Source organism: Carcharodon carcharias, chromosome 4 (assembly GCF_017639515.1).
Source record: "Carcharodon carcharias isolate sCarCar2 chromosome 4, sCarCar2.pri, whole genome shotgun sequence".
Lineage (NCBI taxonomy): Eukaryota > Metazoa > Chordata > Chondrichthyes > Lamniformes > Lamnidae > Carcharodon > Carcharodon carcharias.
This window is the reverse complement of record NC_054470.1, coordinates 71,347,133-71,369,717: the sequence shown is the minus strand read 5'-3', so window position 1 is coordinate 71,369,717 and position 22,585 is coordinate 71,347,133. Positions and strand designations below refer to the sequence as shown.

The 22,585-nt window shown below is 42.3% G+C and overlaps 1 protein-coding gene across 1 annotated transcript in view; it reads left to right on the top strand.

Annotated features, from left to right (window-relative positions):
* LOC121276753 (paladin-like) overlaps positions 1–16,511 on the top strand; it is a 115,217-nt gene extending 98,706 nt beyond the window's left edge. Inside the window, 2 exon segments of the mRNA XM_041185299.1 lie at positions 9,865–10,014; positions 16,398–16,511. Of these exon segments, the coding sequence (XP_041041233.1) occupies positions 9,865–10,014; positions 16,398–16,511 (264 nt within the window).
* Positions 16,512–22,585: the final 6,074 nt, after the last annotated feature.

Sequence of the window (22,585 nt, the reverse complement as noted above, 5' to 3'; positions counted from 1 at the left end):
AGAAAAGAGTTGACGTTTCGAGTCCTCATGACCCTTCGACAGAACTTGAGCAAGTTCTGTCGAAGGGTCATGAGGACTTGAAATGTCAACTCTTTTCTTCTCTGCCGATGCTGCCAGACCTGCTGAGTTTTTCCAGGTAATTCTGTTTTTGTTTTGGATTTCCAGCGTCCGCAGTTTTTTTGTTTTTATCCCTTTCATCTCAGGGACCAATCCAGTGAACCTTCATTGTACTGCCTCCAATGCAATTATATCCTTCCTTAAATATACCAAAATTGCATATAGTATTTCAGATGTGGCCTCACCAAAGCCCCATACAGTTGTAGCAAGACTTCTTTATTCTTGTACTCCTATCCCCTTGCAATAAAGGACAACATTGCATTTGCTTTCCTTACCTGCATGCTAATTTTTTGAGTTCCTTGTACGAATACACCCAAGTTTCATTGAACATCAACATTTACAAGTTTCATGTCTTTTAAAAAACACTCTGCTTTCTATTCTTAAGGCTAAAGTGAATAACCTCACACTTCCCCACGTTATATTCCATATACTAGTTTGTTGCCAACTCAATTAACCTGTCTATATCTCTTTGCATCCTCATGTGTGTCCTCCTCACAGCTTGTATTCCCACCTAGCTTTGTATTGTCAGCAAACTTATATATATTATTTTCTGTCTCTTCATCTAAGTCATTAATTAGATTGTAAATAGCTGAGGCCCCAGAACTGATCCTTGCAACAATCCACTAGTTATACACTGCCAATTTGAAAATGTCCTATTTATTTATTTATTTAAAAAAATCATTTATGGGATGTGGGCATTGCTGGCTGGGCCAGCATTTATTGCCCATCCCTAATTGCTCTTGAGAAGGTGGTGGTGAGCTGTCTTCTTAAACCGCTGCAGTCCATGTGCTGTTAGGAAGGGAGTTTCAGGATTTTGACCCAGTGATAGTGAAGGAACGGCGATATATTTTCAAGTCAGGATGGTGAGTGACTTGGAGGGGAACCTCCATGTGGTGGTGTTCCCATCTACCCGCTACCCTTGTCCTTCTAGATGGTAGTGGTCATGGGTTTGGAAGATGCTGTCTAAGGAGCCTTGGTGAGTTACAGTGGTGCATCCTGTAAATGGTACACACTGCTGCCACTGTACACCAGTGGTGGAGGGAGTGAATGTTTGTGGATGGGATGCCAATCAAGAGGGCTGCTTTGTCCTGGATGGTATCAAGCTTCTTGAGTGTTGTTGGAGTGCAGCAAATCACTGCCTTTCTAAGTACATTAAGTTTTCCTTAATGATGGATTCCAGCAATTTTTTGATGACTGTCGTCAGGCTAATGGTTTGTAGTTCCCTGTTTTCTCCTTCCCTCCTTTCTTGAATAGCAGTGTTACATTTGCTAACTTTCAATCTGCTGGCAGTGTTCCATACTCCAAGGAATTTTAGGAAATCATAGTCAACACATCCATTTTCTCAGCAGCTACCTCTTTTAAAATCCTAGGATGTAGGCCATCAGTTGTATTTTAGTCCCTTGAGTTTGTCCAGTACTTTCTCTCTGCTGATATTAATTACCTTAATTTCCTCACTCTTTTTAGCTCCTAGGTTACCATCTATTTCTGGTATGTAACTTGTGTCTTCTATTGTGAAGACAGAAAATATTTGTTCAATTTGTTCAGTTCTGTTGAAGGGTCATGAGGACTCGAAACATCAACTGTACTCATCTCCGTTGATTCTGCCAGACCTGCTGAGTTTTCCAGGTATTTCTGTTTCTGTTTATGTTTTGGATTTCCAGCATCCACAGTTTTTTGTTTTTATATCTATAATATTTGTTCAATGTCTGCCATTTCCTCATTTTCCAAAATAACTTTTCCTGTCCCTGCTTCTAAGGGACCAACCTTTATTTTAGATAATCTCTTTCTTTTTATATACTTCTAAAAGCTCTTCCAATCTGTTTTATATGCCTGGCTAGTTTACTCTTATATTCTGTTTTTCTCTTTTTATCAACCTTTTCGTCCTTGCTGGTTTCTAAAACACTCCCAATCCTCAGAGTTATTGCTATTCTTTGCAACATTATATGCCTCTTCTTTCAATTTAATACTTTGCTTAACCTCCTTAGAAAACCCCGGAATCTCTTTCTCATTAAATTTTTGTTTTACAATGGATTGTAATTTTCTTGAAAGTTTTGAATTGTTTCTTTAAATGCTTCCCAGTGTTTATTTATCACCATATGATTTAGTCTATTACCCAACTAACCTTAGCCAGCTCTCCCCTCATGAGTATTCAACTGGCTTTGTTTAAGTTAAAATTCTTCTTTGTGATTGGTATATTTCGATTTCAAATTTGCTGTGGAGTTCAATTGCATTATGATCACTATTTCCCAGTGGATCTTTTATTATGACATTATAATTAACCCTGCTTCATTGCACAATTCTACATACAAGATAGCTTTATCCCTAGTTGGTTCCACAACATATTGCTCCAGGTAACTGTCATGAAAGCAGTCTTTCAAACTCATCTTTCAAACCACCTTTGCAAATTTGATTGATCCAGTCTATATGAAGATTTAAATCCGTCCAAACCATTACATTAGCTTCGTTACAAGTTCCAATAATTTCTTGTTTATTAGTCTGTCCAATGGTGTAACTATGGTTATGGGACCTAAAACTCCCACCAGTGTTTTCTGACCCTTTCTATTCCTAATCTCCACCCATACTGATCCTAATTCCTGATTTTCTGAGACAAGATTCTTTCTCACTAATATCCTTATGTTATCCTTTATTATCAGAGCTATCCCTCTTCCTTTTCCATTTTGCCTGTCTTTGTAAAAGGTTGTGTACCCTGAAATGTTTATTTCCCAACCTTGATCACCTTGTAACCATGTCTCTGTAATAGCAATGAGATCTAAACCATTTATCTCGATTTGTTCCACTAGTTCATTAATCTTATTGTTGATGCTCTGTGCATTCAGTTAAAGTGAGTTCAATTTCTTTTGATTGTTATTCCCTGCATGGACTTACCCTATGAGGCACTATTACTGTTAAACTCTCTGTCCCTTCCTGTCTCACTCAATTTGTCTTTACCCACATCAATATACTTTTCTATTGCCTCAACTTTTATTTTTGGATTTATAAATGGCCCTTCGCCCATACTCTTCACTGTTAGTTTAGAGCCATTTTTCCTTACTCTGACCATATTTGCTGATGCTCTCTTATATTTGTACTCTGTCCCTTCCTGTCGACTTTGGTTACCATTATCTGTGTCACTACCCTGGACTATTGCCCTTGTCCTTTCTCTTTAATTTTCCAAATCTCCCCTCATGTGAACAACCCCCCCCCCATTACTATTTAGTCTGAAGCCCTCTCTACAATCCTAATTATATGCCTCACCAGGGCACTTGTCCCCCAGTGGTACAGCTTCCCCTTTCCCTAGGACTAGTGCCAGTAATAATGCAGAGATTATTACCTATCTGATTCTATGTTTTAATTTAGACCCTAGTTGCTCATACTCCCTCAGCAGAACATCTTTCTTAGCCTTATCTATGCCTTCAGTATCCGTGCACCACAACAACTGGATCCTTCCCCTCCCAGTCCAACTTCCTCTCCAGCCCGGAGGAGATGCTCTTACCCTGGAGCCGGGCATGCAACAGAGCCTTTGAAACTCATGCTGTTGGCTGCAGAGAACCATACCTATTCCCCTAACTATACAGTCCCCTACCACAACTACATTCCTATTCATTCCCTCCACTAGAATGCCTCCCTTCTTCCTAGTGCCATGGTCAGTTTGCTTATCCTCTCTGCAGTCCCTGCTGTCATCCACACAAGAACCTCAAACCTATTACAGGGCTGGGCCTCCTTTATTGCTACTTTCTGGGTCACCATACATGCCTCAGAAGTCACACCCCCCTGACTAAGTCAGAAGAGCCTAGTCTAAGGGATATGACTGCCTGCTGGACTAAGGTGTCCAGGTAACTTTCTCCCTCCCTGATGCAGTGTTGTGTCCAAAGCTGGGACTCCAGCTTATCAACTCTGAGCCAAAGTTCCTCAAGCTGCAGCCACTTACTGCAGATGTGGTTGTCATGGATCACATTAGTGTTCACCAGATCCCACATGCTACAGCTGTAACACATCACCTGTCTTGACACCTTTCTTATGTTTTATTTAACTAATTAGGTTTCAAGTTTAGAAATATCACTCAGCCGTTATCTGTAGTTATATTAAGTAGTTTAAATGGTTATGCTATAAATTTAATGTAATACTTAGATCTCCCCAGTAACGATTTAAACAACTGCCCCCATTTAGAGGGATAAAACCTTAAAACTCACCAACCAATCATCTACCTGCTCACTTAACTAATGACTAATGCCTATGGACACTCACCAGCTACTGGAACCTGAGGAAAAGTTTAAAAGCAGTTCCTCCTTCCACCACTGCACCAAATTCCCAAGTTAGCACTTGCTCCTTGTCGCCTCCACTTGGTGCTCCACTCTCGCTGTAAGGGAAGATGCAAAGTCCAATTTTATGGAGATTATTTTGTGTTTTCTGTCAAATTTTTTATTAATTTACTTTAATTTAAAGGAAACAAGCCATTGAGTGATGGTTTCAGGGGAAAAAAAAACCCATTCTCCAATTTGAAACCCTGGGTAAAATTTTTAGCTCAGCAGGTGGGCACGCGCTGGCCCCAACTGAGTGTAAAATGACGTGCAATGACATCGGACGAGTGTCCTGATGTCATCACACACTCATGAAACGCGCCAGAGTTGGCAGTGCGTCCGCCGATAATTACAAGGCCTATTAAGGCCATTAAAAAGTTAATTAAAATAAAATTTTCACTCCCTGTCCAACCTTACGGTTGGCAGGCATAAAGGCCAAGCAGCCTTTGCACTCTTTTGGGAACCTCATCGATGGATGGGGTGAGGTTCCCAAAAGCAAATAAAAATAAAATAAAAACTATTTTTTCATTAATAACATGTCCCTGCTCATATGACAGTCACATGAACAGGGACATGTTTTATAACATTTATAAAATCTTTAATTTTTTAAAAAATCTGTTCATCTCCCTGAGGCAGCTCTGCTTGCACTCCCCTCACACCCACCCACCTTCCGCATAGGCAGTGCTATTCGCTGAACCTCGTGTTTCATGTTGGGCAGGCCTTAATTGGACCACCAGTGTGAAATCGCAGTCCACCCCCGATTGTGGGTTATGGTTGGCTTCCTGCCTGCCCCGCCAAGCCCATTCGACATGGATAAAATTCTGCCCCATGTAATTTCTCTGTCCACTGCTTGCAGAACAGATATTGTACTCTGTTTTGGGAGACAAAAGTATCTCTTTTACTTTGGAAATCTTATTTGAAAACTTTTTTTCACAAAAACAATTAGAAGCTTAAGACTAGTACAATACTTAAACATTTTAAGGATTGCCAAAGGATCAAATTCATTCAAACTTTAGAAATGTTCTTTTTATCCCCTCCTCCCCTTTGCCATAATTTTCTTGCTTTCTATCAACAGTAACAACTTGCATTTATATAGCATCTTTTAACATAGTAAAATGCCCAATGGCACCTCATTAGAGGGCTCTCAAGCAGAATTTGACACCGCTTCATATTAGGACAAGTGACCAAGTACTTCATTAAAGAGGGAGATTTTAACAGTGCCTTAAAACAAGAGAGAGAAGTAGAGAGGTGGACACATTAAAAGGGGGAAATTCAGGGCTTAGGCAGCAACAGAACAGAGTGGGCAAGAACATACCGGATCGAGTAAAATGTGGGAGAGCATTAAGTTATCCATCTTGGAAGGAAGAATAGAAAAGCAGAGCATTTTTAAATGGTGAAAGTTGAAATATTGCTCTCCAAAGGGACCTGGTGACATGAACTGCTGAAAGTTAACATGCAAGTGCAACAAACAGTTCGGAAAGCAAGTGGTATCTTAACCCTTAATGTAAAGGGATTTGAGTATCAAAGTGAAGAAGTCTTACTGTAATTGTATCAGGCCTTGGTGAGGTCACACCTGGAGTACTGTGTATTGTTGTGGTCTCCTTATCTAAGGAAGGATTTACTTGCAATAAAGGTTCACTAGAGTCCTGGGGAGTCAAGAACTAGAAGACTGTCTCAGAATAAGGTGTCGACCATTTAGGAATGAGATGAGGAGAAATTTCTTCACTTAAAGGGTTGTGGATCTTTTGAATTTTCTACTGCAAAGGGCTGTGGATGCCTCATCATTAACTATATTCAAGACAGAGCTCAATAGATTTTTGGATACTAAGGGGATTAAGGAGTATGGGGGAACACAAGAACAGAAGAATTAGGAGCAGGAGTAGGATATTCCGTCTTTCGAGCCTGCTCCGCCATTCGATAAGATCATGACTGATTTGATTATGGCCTCAATTCCACTTTCCTGTGTGCTTCCCATAACTCTTGACTCCCTTGTGAACAATTTATCTTATGTAACTTAAGTAACTGAGGCCTGTCAGAGCTAGCCATTCAGATGTTACTTTCTTGTCTTATTACCTTTGTTATCAACAAGTAACCAGAAGAGAGCTCAAACCACTCATGTTAAAGTGGTCAACATGCAAGAGGAAATGTAAGAAGTGACATTAATATTGAATAAAAACATAGTAGTCTGAAAACACCAGATTGCAGCAAATCAGTCAGGTGGACCTCCAATTGAATAATTCAGTTGCTCCTATAAGTTATGTTTTCATGAACTTGATTTTAGTTGAAGTCCCAGGAATTTGAACGTGCCCATTTTTGCAGATTTGGGGAACGTTCCTGCATCCGAAGGATGAGGCCCGAGGCTCCCCCGAAATTAAGCCTTGGGCCATAAATGAATGAAGCCAATATGGTGATGGGAGCAAAGAAGAGTATAAGTTTGGGCCACCGCTAGCATTGCCATGGCCCTCAAGTAAATGGATTTGGTCAGGGAATTGCAGGGGCCAGAGATACCTACTTAAAAGTCATCTGAACTTCTATGTTTACCACATCTATTGCATTCTCTTCATCTATCCAGTCTGTCATTTCTTCAAAAAGTATAACATTTGTCATCCCCAGCTTGCTTTCAACAAGTCCATACTGACTGTCCTTGATTCCTCTGTGTATTTCTAAATCTTGAAAGGTAGATTCTAACTGTTCGTTCACGAGAAATATCCATGTTATCTTGCTTTCCCTTCACGGAAAGAGGTGTAACATTGGCAATCTCCCAACACAGCTTTGCTATCTAAGAATTGAGAAATTGTGGTCAGAGCATCTGCTGTCTCTTCTCTGACACCCTCAGTGCCATCAAGGTCATCCACCTTCAGTTCTGCTAATGTTTTCTGAAGGAATTGCTTTTAGCAACCTAGGAATTGCGACACAAAAAATAAATATCCACCTAGTTTACCATCTAAAATCCTGGTAGTCGCATAATACAATGATGATGAAGCTGTTGATTAATCATAGCAATCAACCTCCATTAATTACTTTGATGGAGTTTATCGCTGACGAGGTGTGTGAAAGATGATGTTATAGAGTTGATTTTCCAGGTAACTTTTCTTGGTGGAAACATTTAACTTTATTTACAAGGCAGCAGCAGCAGCAACTCCCTGCATGTATCTAACTCTATGGGCTGAATTTTTAGCTCGGTGGGTGGGCGCATGCCCAACCCGACAGAGCATAAAATGACGTGCAACGACGTTGTACGATACTTCGGTCAGCAGGTGCGCGCCAGAGTCGGCAGCGTGCCCGTCGACAATTAAAAGGCCATTAAAAAGTTAATTAGAAGAGATTTGTCACTGCCTGTCCAACCTTGCGGTTGGTGGGCAGGCAGAAAGGCCAAGCGGCCTTTGCATGTTTTTGGAAATCTCATCCACGGGCGGGATGAGGTTTCCAACATCAAATAAACATTTTTAAATTTATTTAATAACATGTCCCTATGTCACATGAGGGCGACATATTTTATAACATTTTTAAGATCCTTATTTTTTATTATGAAAACTGTTCATCTGTGCCTCAGGGAGCTTTTCCAGTGTGTACCCACATGCATGCATGAAGTTCGAGCTCGTCCTCCTCTCCCCTTCCCCCCCACACATGCACCACTGAGCGCTGCCGCTCGCGTTTCACACTGGGTGGGCCTTAATTGGCCCACCAGCATGAAGTCACGGTCCGGCCCTGATTGCAGGTGGCCGTCGGCTTCCCAACTGCCCCCGCCCACCCCTGCCTGCCCCCGCCCGCCCATGCTCGCCCCCACTAAGCCAGCCTGACAGGGGAAAAATTCTGCCCTATAGGAAAGAAGAACTCTTTCCTAGAGGTTCCCCATGCTGCTAACCCATTGGTTTACACAGATTAACAACACAAGATTATTCTTAAAGCTACAGTCCTATGTTCCTCAAAACTATAATTGCTACAGATGGTTTCAATCTCCTCCATAGCAGCATGTTTCTCTGTGTTAAATCCTTATGATAATAAAAAGAATTGGGAGATAATCACGCAACAATCTTCACTAATGAAAGGACTTAGAAGGAGAGCTGAAAATTGTTTGACAGTAAAGAAGGAACACAAAGAAAAAATGATCTTCAGCTGCCAGATAAGGGGAGAGGATAGCTACAAAAAACATTCACAGATCTCAGTTTACATTATGGCTTGGGAAGCAGACCACCTTTGCCCCACTCCAAGTGAAAAAGACTACTATTAGACTGCTATAAACTTCATGGCCTAAACAGGTGGACTGCAAAGTGGCTGCTCCCTCATGTTATCTGCAGACATTTACTTATTTATGTAATAGTGATGTGTGAAGGGATTACATTTATTTATCTATTAGCAGTGGGTATGAAAATCAACCAATCAAAAGAGACTTACCAGAGATCCATTACAAACCCTTTAACAGATTCTTTGGATTGAATTTTACAGTTAGGCAGTGGCCCTGCCCACCAGCTGAAATGTCAGGTATGACCCCACATCTGCTGGCCTGGGAAGCTTTAACCAGATTTTATGGTCCTCAGGCAATTAACTGCCTAAGGTAATGTCTTCAGCCTCCATGTGGGAGGACATCCCTCCTCCAAAAGCTGCCAGCCAATCAGATGACCAGCAGCTCTCGAGTCCCAGCAGCGTCACCAGGAGTTGTGGTCATTGCTGTCAGTCTCCAAAGAAGAGCAGCATGGATGCTGGAGTACAAAGTAAGTGGGGCGGACTTGCTGGGGCCAATCAGGGATCTTCAATGATGTGGAGGTGGGGGGTGTGGAGGTTCCATGATTAGGAGATTGAGGTGGGGGGGTTGGGGGGGTAGTGGTTGGGGAATGGTGTTCATGGAGGGATGGTTCTTTTCATTGGTGGAACCCTCTTTTGGGCACAGTGTGCCTGAACAGGAGGCACTCCACAGCCACCTCCCTGAGCCTGGTGGCCTTGCCATGTGGTTTGAACACCTCTCAGTGGGTGCCAGCTGGGCGGGAGTAGGGAGGAGGCCTTTAAGTGGTCAGTAATTGGCCATTTGTGGCCTAAATTGGCACAAGGATGGGTGGGCTGCCCAGCACCTATCTTGGCACTGGTACAATATCAATGGAGCATAGTATTGCCCACAATCCTACTTGATTTTATGACCGCCCCTCCCCAATCCATGCATGCAATTCCAGCCTTTAAATGGAATATGCACCCTCCCCCATACTCAGTGGCCTCTTGCAACATTGTAACTTTTGAAACAAAAACAGAATTACCTGGAAAAACTCAGCGGGTCTGGCCGCATCAGCGGAGAAGAAAAGAGTTGATGTTTCGAGTCCTCATGACCCTTCCACGTGCACATCTCCACAAATGAGGGGCCAGTATTAGTACAAATGGTATGAAGTTGAATATGATTCTGCAACAAGTATTAATCAATATTGTTATCTTTTCAAAACATTATTTGTTCCCTTTGTTTCAGTCGAAAGGGGCAAAGGATAAAGACATTGCTGCAAGCTTGCATTTACGTAGCCTGCAGTACCAGTACTTTTACCTTATTCTTTTTGACACTTATCTACACCTAGAGAAGCCAGGAAAATGGGAAAGGCTCTTCAAAGAATGGATGGCTGAGGTATGAAATCAAAGCACTGCACTGTTTGATTTCTGTTTAATCAGAACCCCTTTTCTCTTGCAGCATAAATTGTTGTGAACCTTTGGAATTTGGCATTTTTGCATTTGTCCTGATGAATGTAAGATGAAACATGTCTCTCTTTTCAGCAATATCCAAGTTCTGTACTACCAAGTAACTACTATTTGTGTGGAAAGGAAAATAATGTACATTGTACAGTGAGCATTGTAGTATGTGCCATCAATAGAACCGACTCTCACTTGAAAATTTCAAACCACTTTTGTTATTCATTCTCAGAATATGGGTATTATTGGCAAAGCCATCATTTATTGGCCGTCCCTAGTTGTCCTTGAGAAGATGTTAGTGGAATTTCTTTTTGAACCATGTATTGTGGCTTCACAGGTCACTTTGGAGGACAGTTACTAGTCGCCCACATTAATGTGGACTTGGAGTCACACATAGGTCAGACTGGGCAAGGAGACAAGGGATAATGACTGGGAAAGTTGGGGGGCGGTGGGTGGTGGGCAGTGTTAATAGGGAAATAAGTGGTGGGGTAAATTGACGATTGGCAGAGGGATGTTGTGGGGGTGCCAATTAGGGTATTGGTGAATGATTTGAACTCATCTGGATTATTATTCCAGTTCTCTGGATTACTAACCAGTAACATAACCACTGCACTACCGTACCCATATACTGGCATTATACATGATGCAGGCCATCATATGGCTTTGTATACCATTGGGAAAGGGGGTGGCTCAGTTGATGAAGCCAGTACATGTATCAAATGAATTCATGTGCAAAATCACCCACAAAAAGTTTCTGTAGACATAGGTCATAGGATAGCAAACAGAAATACTGTCAGCAACACAAATATTGATGCCAGAGAAATAGTTAATCCCCAGAGTGAGCAAGCCCTAACCCTAATCCCCTGAGACTCCTTGGCAAGTGAGCCACTAAACCTAACACCCTATCCATAACCCCTAATGCTAGCACGCAAAACCGAACCACTAACCTCTCTAACCCTTAAATCTAACTTTTAATCTTAACCCTTAAAATTAATCTGTAAATCTAACCATTAGTTCTAAAGCTAACATTCTAGCCATAACCCCAACCTCTAACCCTAACTCCCAGTCCTAACCTAAAATTTGAACCCAAGTCGTGCATTGTGAATAACCCGAAGCAGGCCATGTCAATAGTCCCTCCAGTAAGTACTTGGAGCAGAAGAAAGTACTTAGGTATCTGAAGAGAGCAGGAGATGGGATTAATTTTGGACTATTCTAGCAAAGAGCCAATACTGTCACAATGACAGGAGATAGGCTTCTTCTTGACTATTGGGTTGAGCCATATTGTGCTGAGCCCAATTCTAGAAAAGCAAGCAGCATTCTCACATTTGATGAAGATGCAGGGACTATGCACTGAGATTGCTATGATCCCTTCAATATGTTGACGTTCTGCAATCAGGTTTCCACCCTTGCCAGAGCACTGAAGCAACCTTAAACAGAATCAAAAATATTTGCAACTATGATGCAGTCTCCCTCCTCAGATTTCTGTAGCTTTTTGCAGCCTTTGACTTGCCACATCATTCCCTTCCATTGTCCAGCTTGTTGGGACTGCCTCCTGATCTACACCAGTGGCTTCTCTTCCTACTCCTGGACTCTTATCTTTGAATTCTCCTGAGGATCTATCCGTAGCAGCACCCCCCCCCACTACTTCTCATCTGCATCTGGCTAAGGTATTTATTGATTAAATTATTTGTCAGAGTAGATAGAAATAAACCATTTCCCCTGGTGGGAAACTCCATAACAAGTGACCACAGCCTTAAAATTAGAAGTAAGCTGTTCAGGGACAATGTCAGAAAGCACTTTTTTACACAAAGGACTCAGGAAACTTTTTTTCCCTAAATTACTATAGAGGCTAAAACAATTGAAAACTTCAAAACTGAGATTGATAGATTTTTGGTATGCAAAGCCATTCAGAGTTTGGGAAACAAGGTAAACGGGTGGAGTTAAGATACAATTCAGCCATGATATAGTTGAAGGCAGAACAAGCTCAAGGGGCTGAGTGGCCTGCTCCTATTTCTATAATCCTATATGTTGTACCTCTGTCATCCAACAACATAACATCAGGACCCACATGGATGCTGATGACTTCCAGCTTTGCCTCACTGCCATCTCCCTCCACTATTTTCTGTTTTGCCATGCTGCTTGTCTTATATTCAGTCCTGAATAAGTCTTAATTTTCTCTAATTAAACATTGGGAAAAGCAAAGCCATTGTCTTTAGCTTCAGCTGTAAACTCCATTCCCTCACCAATTCCATCTCCCTCTCTGACAATTGTCTGAGGCTGATCCAGACCATTCACAACCCCACAGGCTTCTAGTTGATGCTGATATGAGCTTCAGATTTCATACCCTCTCCACCACTAAGACCACCTACTTCCACTTCCATTATATATTCTGTCCCAAACCCCACTTTGGCTTATTTGCTGATGAAACACTCATCTATGCTTTGTTAACTCCAGACATGACTATTTCAATGCTCCATTGCCAGCCTTCCATCTTCCGCCCTCAGTATACTTGAGCTAATCCAGAGACTTAAACGCAGAATCATTGCAGTGCACTTTTCATGGATTTTTGAATTGTTGGAGGTGCTATATTTTGAATGAGATGTTAAACTGAAGCTTGGTCATCTCAGATGGATGTAAAAGATTTTAGTGCACTATTTGAAGAAAAGCTGAGGAGTTGTCCTGTTGTTCTGGTCAATGTAATTGTGTATACATATATACACATAATGTATACACACACACCCCTTAGCCTGTACCTCCAAAACAGATTAAGTGGTTAACTGTCTGATCATTGTTTGTGAAAACTTGCTGTGTGCAATTCCACTACTCTGATTACCTACAAAGCAAGGGCAAATACAGTTCATAAACTATTCATCAACAGTGAAGAGCTTTGGGGTGGCCTGAGGCTATGAATAGCGCAATGTAAATGCAAGGTTTTTTCTTCTTCTATTGCTGTTCATGGGTCCCTGCTGTGTACATATTGGCTTCCACAGTTGCCTACCAAACAACAGTGAGTGCACTTCAGAAGTACTTCAGATTGGCTGTCGGTGTAAGACGTGGAGGTAATGTGGAATGAAATAACGTAGAATTTTCAATAGACCACACATTACTATCACCATATGTTGCTTCAAATCTGATGAATATATTCTGATTGAATTTCTTGGAGTGACTGAGAGCTCCATTGTGGGATATGATGTGTGTGGGTTTGGTTTCTGCTGAAGCCTGGTACTTTAAAGACTTTGTGTGCCAGTTCAGTTCCTTCAGTGCTCTGAAGCTATAATGGTTCTGTTGAAGCCAGTTCATACTTTCTAAATATAAGAACAGCACCCCAACCTCAGAGATCCTTCAAAGTCCCAAGTATATTTTGAATAAATATGACAGCCTTCACTATACAAATCTCAAAGTTCAAAGTTATTCTGTGATGCCTGAAAACACCAAGACCCTAAAGTTCCAGGGGTTGAAGCAGAGCAGGACCATGAGCCATGGGGGAGAGGTTTGAATTTGGAGTGGATGTTCCAGGGGATCCTACCTTGTGTATTAGCTACATTTTTGGTTTTGGGGTGGGATTTTTCCTTTTGGATTGGGACTCTGACTTCAGGGTCAAATGGGAGTCACAAACCCGCACTGTGTGGGAAACTCACTTGGCAATGGTTTTCTCTGAATTGGGCAATTAGTGGCTAGAGGGCAGGCTTGCCATCCAAGCAAGGAGGGATGATTGACTTTCAAAGCTGGGGGAGCAATAGGAGGCTCTCCAGCTCAGGAGGAGATGAAGCCTGCAGTTCAGAGAAGAAAGAGAGGCTGCCTCATTTTAAAACTTTTAAACTAAAAAATAGACTCGGCATCTGGGCCACCACTGAGGAGAGGCGCCCCTGCAAAAGGCAGCCTGCAGCGATAGCTGATACCAGGTTGGCAGGGAGGGCCTCAAAGACTGCCTGAAGCACTGGCTTCCCGGTCTGCAGCTGGGAGGCCTCCTCCAGTCAGATGACCTCTTCCCTGACTCCTTCATCTGTCAGCATGTCGACTGGAAAACTCCACTCTACCTTGACAATAGGTCTTACTAGGCCATTACGTATCATTAATTGCCTATCCGCAGTTTGCATGTGGTTAGCCTTCGGCCACCAATCCAGTCTCCAGGAAAGCGGTCTGGGGTGGAGTGGTGCTAGCAAATCAGCATGCCAGCTGGCAACATGAATTTTTGTGCCTACCCATCTCTGCACTCACCCCTATTGTCGTCAGCGTCCTTCAACCTGCATGAGATTATGGACTTATGTAGCAAATCAAATCTGTGGGGGTGGGGTAGCTTCAACATGGTACACTTTTGCTGGTGGCTGAAGAGACCAATTCATGCGAGGCAGGTTCTGCCACAAGTACAGCATATGGAGTGGTTATTAAGTGTCGTTGTGGGTTGTTGTTTTTGATGTTGGGGGTGTTGCGAATAGAATGGTGCCAGAAAATCAGTACACTGGCAACACAAACTTTTGTGCCCACTCTCCTCCATACTTACCTCAAAATGGGGATGAAAACCTTGCCCTTGTTTGGTCATATAAATGAATATGAGGAAGGATAACTCACATTTACATATAGTCTTTCATGTCCTTAGCACATTCCAAAATCATTTCATTAGAAGTATGGTCACTGTTCTCATGTCGGGAAATGCAGCAGCCAATTTGCACACAGCAAGATCCCACAAACAGTGATGAGGTAAATGAACAGATCATTTGTTTTGGTAGCATTTTTTGAGAGATACATGTTATCCAGACTGAGAGAAAATTCCCCTGCTTCTCTTTGAAATTGTGTCATTGAATTTTGCCTTGCTCACCTGAGAAGCAGAAGCCTGAACTGAAAGACATTCCCTCAGTACTGCGCTGAAGGGCCAGTTTAGATTGTGTGCTCAAGTTTCTGGGGTGGCTCCTCAACCCTCAACATTCTGGCTCGAAAGTGAGCATGGGAGCACTGAACTAATGCTGACACAAAGAAGGAGATGCTCTTTGGATGATAATCAAGACATTACCAAAACATGAACATTCTGAATCTTTAAGAAATCTGGTCTGATTAATTTCTTGGCAGGAAACAAATTTGTTCAACACTGCTCATTTATGATCAAGCCTGATTTCAGACAGTCTGCTCTCAGGAAAATTTACCCTGGCAACCAGTGAAAGAGAGGCTGGGTGGGTTTTCACTGCTAAAGTAAAGAAACATATTTAGCCGTCTAATTTTTCCCGGGTTTAGACAACCATTTCAGTCGCAGTTTATTTGCACTACTTATATACTTTCATCTGTGACAAAGGACAGTTATATACAGAGCAGCAGTCCTCCTACAAACATCAAGCACTGGGAGCTCAATTCATACTTTCAGGGCCTCTTTGGTATTGAATATCAGTCTTTCATTGTACAAACTCTGAAGACCAGCTAGAAACATAATTGTAGCTGAAGGAGGATTAGTATCCATGACCTGCTCACACGGAAATAGGTTTTATTTCATTTTGTGTCTTTTAACAATGGATATTTTTCCAGATTTACAATGGAGAAGTTCTGTGACTGAGAAATCCTGTCACCTTTTGGTATATCTCTGGATTGTCAGCTGTTATTTACCTAACGCCAGGGATGTTTGCAGAAGAAAGTTCTTAAAATATCTTTGCAGATTAGAGTTCATTATTTTTTGAAGAGGAAAGTGTTCTGTAAATGTCATTGTGTATGTGTGAAAAGCTGCAGTTACTTCCCATTTAGTTGGTGCGTGCACTCCTCCTGCATGACATCAGAACATGTTCACAGGTGAGACAAGCCAGTAGCCGAGAGAGAGGAATCTCTGTCGTTCAATTGATCTGGTGTAAAAACTAAAGCACTTTATATTGTATGTGGAAAATAAACAAAACATTAATTTGATCATTATTCCAGGAAATCCATAGGGAAATTGATGGTGTTTTCCAGAAAGTTGTGGTGATACCTTGGAGGTTTCCCATGAAAGGAAAGGACCTTGCCTGTGGCTTCCTTTTCTCTGTAACTGACCCGAGACCCACATTGCAGGCCCCTGTCTCAGCTGAGGCCTTCAGTGCTATAGATCTTGTAATCTTTGGGGTGCTTCTGCCCTCTTTAAGGGCCTAGCTGCCATACCAGTGGGATTCTTGTGCTTGGTACTAGCAGGCACCCTCTTAATGAACATGGACCCTGGCTGCAGACTCGCTGTTCATGCTTAAAGAAACCTGCACTGGAAGATGGTTCAGAGCTGGGCTGGAAGAAGTAACACAGGCCGGAACTCTTTTCCAACTGGGACACTCCTCCACTCGTAACCCTATCCCCCATAATTCCCTTATTTGTTGATTACAGGTGGTGGTTCCAGCAAGTGTTTTTGAAATCTTGGACAAGCTGGGATTCTTGGAGTTTGAGGACCCAGGATCTATCCCGATGTGCAGGATGCGCTACAGATGGCAAAAGCAATGAGGCTACAAGACTCCTAACTTTGGGCATATGATTGAATAATTTGGAACCAAGCAAAATAACCATCAATTTTTTTTCATCTTTCCAAATCTCAATATCTTTCAGCCTCCCACTTTCAGTACAGGAAACTATTGAATTAAATTCTAATAGCGTGATGAGTTCAGGAGCAGGAGTTAATTCAGGATACTTAGGTGAGCAAGCTCAAAAGCTGTAGCATTCCTTTACATTTGTACCCAGGTGCACCCATATTCTGGGTGCTAACCAATTACGAAGCTTAAAAAACCATGGGTATTTGGGTGTAAGTGAGTTATGCTTGTGGATGAAATACATCCAAGTACCCTCAATCTTTTATGTCTGCCCATCAAACCCTCCATTCAACTGAACTTCTGCCCACAGAACTAACTGTGCTCTGTTCTTAAATTCAAATATCCTCCAGTTGAGCTTACTCAGGTGTGGATTTCTCCAAGTTGTGACAGAGGTTCAGGCAAATCAGGAAAGAGAATCATTTTTCTGCTCCTTGAGTTACAATTTTTCTTTGCTTGATCTCCACTGAGACCTCGGCTGGAATTTTCCAGCCCCTCTGTGGCGGATTCCCCCGGTGCAGCCAGCAAGCCATTGAAATCTCCGTTTACTGGAAGATCCCTCCGGCGTGAAGGGGTGGAAAATTCCGGCCCAGCTCTATATTTTCTGTTTCTTTCAATGCATTTTTATGTAAGTCATATCACAAATCTAAAAGCTTCCCAATTGCTAAATGTGCTGTGTCTGACGCACATGAATGAAGTTGAAATAAGTTAGAACTTATAGTTTAAGGCTGAAAGAAGAAATATGTGTTCTGGACTCTTTCATTGGGCCCCAATTCTTTACACTGATTAGGCCCATTTTAAATTTAGGCACATTCTAATGAGATTGGGAAGATACTTGAGTTTGACTTAACATTGGCAAATCGGTATGACTTTGTGTGTGTTTTCGGGCTTAACTTCTGGTTACAAGGCTGTAATAGTTTCTCATATAAGCACAGAGGTATTAAACTCTACCCAATTTTTTTAACTTACTTTTCTCTCACATCCACAGTGATATATTTTGGGATATTTTCTGCCAACCGTATCCATTGCTCTCTTATATTCAGTTAAATGCTCTGAAATGAGGCTGACTGATAATGACATGTATGCTCAATATGTATGGAATTATTTCACTATTTTAGCAAAGGCATCATCCATTTAAAATAAATGTGCACCATCTCTGCTAAAATGGTGGAGTCTTTCTAAAACAGCATGTTAAAACTTCTGCAGTATTGGAAGACAATGATACATAGCGCACTTGTGCCACTGATTCAGGGCAACCAAAGAAGAGCCCAGGGAGAGACTGAGAGAAAGAGAGACAAAGGAATAAAAGGAGACTTAGATAGAAAGAGAGGGGCAGAGAGACAAGAAGGAGGAGAGACAGAAATGGGGAAAAGGTGAGAGAGGGGGGAAGACATGGGGAATGTAAGGAAGGGGGAAAGTGATGGGAAAAAGAGGGAAGGAGGGAGAGGGGAAAGAGGCAGGAAGGGAGAGAGGAGGAAGAGGAAACACAAGCTGTTATAAAAAGACAATAACAAAGAATTGTAAGATGTGCTGTGAGAAAATTGCACTTCTGCTTTCTTAAATTGCATTTATTGTTTCGCAATTAGCATCTTCAGTCAGATAACCTTAATCAGTGGTTACATTTTTCCTTTTGTAATTTTACCTTTTGTAAATCACTATTTTGTGAGCACCACATTTTCTCTCTCAAAAATATGGATGATTGACTGGTAAGCAACACCAGGACGTGTGCAAGCTTATTCCATTTAAAGTGACCTGGGTTAACACACACTCAGCATTTTTCTACATCGAAAAATTCATTATACCGTGGCTGACCTTAACTACTTTAAATTTAGTAATGAGTTACAAAAAACATGCCTAGGTAATGTGTGAAAAAAACTTAAAATGTATTTAACAGTCAGGTGATTTAGTAATGGAAAATATTAGAATCAGCACAGGTCAAAATTAGTTTTAAATTATGTCTGAATGTAATCCCATGTGTGTTGTGCGATGTTTTCAACTGAATTGTAACACTGCATCAAGAAGTGTGCAAGGGATGCTTCCTGCTCTAACCTTAGTTAAGTTCACTGTAATAAACTTGATGTATTGGAGAGGTTTCTCACCTGAAACTGATAACTTTATTAGAGCTCTTGTCGAAGCTACAAGCTTGAACCAGGTTCATGACTAGAAAGTTCCGCCCCTAAAATTACACACGCTTAGGGCTGATTCGTCAGTAAAATCATGTGACCCCCCCCCCCCAAAGGCAGTAGGAAAGTTTATACCTATAATCACTACATTTCCTATCCTTTTAGTTTTTTTTACATTTCTGATTCACAAAGAATATTTTAATCCAAAGTATATACACAGGTTATGCAGTTACAGATTAAGTCCTTGAGGTAGTTTTCTAGTTCAGTTAGAGCAATGTAGCTCCAGGACTTGAGATTCTCTAACTGGATTGACATGATCAGGAATTACAGCGTCAAGGATACCTTTAGACAGTGATAGTTCAGGATTAGGTAATTCAACAAAGACATCAGGTAGGTCTATTCTAGGCTGATTTGTCACCTCAGGGATTAAAGGTTCGGCATCAATTACGGGTGGGATAGCTGGTTGCCGGAATATCTCTCTACTCCTTAAATTATCCACATGTTTTTGAACAATCCAGTCTTCCACATTCACTTGGAATGACAAAGATCCAGTTTCAGAGCCACTTATACCAGGAATCTGACCAAGACCATTTCCAAAATTCCACACAAAAGCCATATCTCCCACAGTAATTTTTGAGCTTTGCTATGAATATCATGATTCAATTTCTGACAACTCTGGTTCTTCTCTACCTTCCCCTCTAAGTTTGGGAACACCAGATTTAACCTAGTATGAAGGCAGTAATTCAGACTGTGTTGAACCTGTAGTTGTATGAGGAGTCATACAATAATTAAGAAAACATAAAATTCGAGTTTTCAACATATCTTTGGATAACTTCAGTCCTGATTTCAAAGTTTGCATTGATTTTTATGCAAACCTATTTGATGGCGGATGATATGGTGCTGTTTTAATATGTTTAATTCCATTTAAATTCATGAATCTCTGAAAATCCACACTAGTGATGCAGTACCATTATCTGTTAGGCCATGTGTACTAAAATATTGGCGCAGCTTTTCAATAGTTGCACACGATGTTGGTGATCCAACTTTATACATATCCTTCTACTTAGAATGCGCATCAACAGTAAATAAAAACATGGTACTTAAAAATTGACCTACATAATTTATGGCCAGGATTTTATGGCCTGTCTGCGGCAGGTCTACCCCGGGCGGATGCAACGAGCATTTAACTCTCCATTCAGTTCAGCAGGACTGTAATATCCTGCCGGGTGGGAAGGGCCATAAAATCCTGGCCGATATGTAGCCTAACCCAGGGTCAACCAAGCCACTCCCAGAGATGCAGTGAAGCTGAAACGGGCAATGTCTGTTGTTGCTGACATTGCAGACAGTGTTTGACCATTCTTTCAATGTCACTATCTGTACCTGGCCACCACACATAGCTTCGCACAAGCATCTTCATCTTCGAAATACCTGGATGCATACGGTGAAACTGTCAAGAATGGTTCTCTTCCTTGCGAAGGGACGACAACTTGGTCCTCCCAACAAGATTCCATCTTGACAACTTAACTCAGTTTTATGTGTATGGTATGGTGTTATGGCGCAGCCAATGTTAAATGCTGAGTTGTTCAAATCCCAAAGGGAAACTTGAAACAGCTGCCACAACTTATTTTGCAATTTGTATAAATTTTTGGATGCTTGCCTTGAATTCAGTAATAATAAAACCACCAAATCTTATTGGTTTTTACAAAACTAGATTAAACATTTATTAATAAGATAAATTATTTTAAATACACACATAGATCTAAAATTACCACTATGATAACTTCTAAATCCCCTACTTAATCTGACTCCCAGTTACACTTTCATTAAGGCAATAGTAAGACACATAGATTTTAAAAGACCCAGGCAAGGTGGCACACAAGACCCTGAACTAGTCGAATTCCAAGAGAGTTTTCTTAACTTCAGTTCTTTGAAAACAGCAGCTTGATGCATAGATGCTGAAGGCTTTTCAGACTTGTTAGATCTTAAAAATGCCTATCCTTACACACAGCCTTCACTCCTTTATACATATTTTCCCCTTTGAATGCAAATTCCCATTGTTTCACTATGTCTTTGGACTTTATCTTTCTGATAATAAAAATCTTTCATAGCACTGAGTTTTTCCAGTAATCTTTGGGAAAAATAAACACACGAGCCAGAATTTTCCCATTGGCGTGCGGGGCGGGCCCCACATGCTGGCATGTAAAATTATGTGCGGTGATGTTAGGCGGGTATCCCAACATCACAGCGGGCCATTGCAATACTTAGGTGGGTGGGCGTGCGATGTTCTTGGTTGCACACCCGCCATTAATTAATCAGCTAATTAAGGCCCTAGAGGCAGCAATTGTCTACAATTTTTCAGGGTCCGTGAGATCCTCAGGATGTCACAAGGGCACAATGGGCAGGCGGGTAGGAGACATTTGTATAAACTTCATCCACGGGCAGGATAAGAGGAGTGAGTGGGGTCACAAGTGGTACTTGTTAAATATTTAATTGTGAAAGTTACTGCTACTTGCCTGCGTGAGCAGGAATACTTCAAAACTCTTCACAGCTGCTTGGACAGGAGTAACAGCCTTCAGGTCAGGGCTCTATAGTAAAGATCATTTTTGGGGCCTGCAGGTTTTGGGAAACCTTCCCTTAGCCTGGGAATGGGAGTTGTGCTATCCACTAAAGGCACCTCCTTTGAGGAGGAAGGGAGGGCCAGAAGGGGGAGGGGGCCAGGAGTCCACATTCAGCCTCCAGGGGAGCCACCTTTGGGAGGAGAGGCGCAGACACAAGGGGCGCGGGGTCCAACACGGAAGAGGCCGCAGAAAACACCACTATCCTGCTGCCAGGGTATACAGGCAGTGAAGCAGCTACCTCAATATGTCTGAGGTGCCGAAGGAAGCTCTGTCTCTCAAGGGAGACAGTCACCTTCATCTGTCAGATGATAGGCCCTGAAACCTGCACCAACTGTGTGGTTGAGCACCCCATGCCAGTGGTGCTGAATGTCATGGCTGCCCTCAACTTTTATGCTTCCGGCTCATTCCAGGGACTGATGGGTGATCTTTGCGAAGTCTCCCAACCAGCTGTCTACACTTGTGTCAAGCAGGTGACAGTTGCTCTGTTCAGGCGTGCATTGACTTTCATCCACTACTGTTGGGACGAGGTCAGCCAGACAGAGCAAGCCAGAGGCTTCACAGCAATTGCTGGCTTCCCCTGCGCCCAGGGTGCTATAGGCTGTACACATGGGGCTATCAAGGCACCAGCGGGTGAGCCTAGTGCCTTTGTCAACAGGAAGGGCTTCCACTCCATGAACGTGCAGATACTTTGTGATCACAGGATGCTGATTCTACAAGTCTGTGCATGGTATCCAAGCAGCTCCCACGATGCTTACATCCTCAGACACTGCCAGGTGCCGGGGCTCTTCAGTGCTCCAGCCTGGCTGGTTGGATGGTTGCTGGGTGACAAGGGCTGTCCCCTCAAAGGGTGGCTCATGATGCCTCTCCGCCATCCAAGAACAGAAGCTGAGCAGCGGTACAATAGGAGCCACGCCTCCACAAGGGCTGTGGTGGAGAGAATCATCGGTCTTCTCAAGATGCGCTTCCAATGCCTGGACTGCTCAGGGGGCGCACTGCAATACCCCCCAGATCATGTGTTGCTGTTAGTGGTTGCATACTGTGCTCTCCACAATCTTGTGCTGAAAAGGGGTGACTCAGTGGATGAAGAAGATGTAGACGCAGTTGCTCCGGCTGCACATGGTGAGTCCAGCAGTGAGTCCGAGGATAAGCACGCACGGAAGAACGCTGAGGGGGTAGACGCTGACCCGGGCATACTCCAGAGAGGCAGGAACACCCAGGAGGCTTTAATCCAAAGAACCTTTAGCAAGCACACC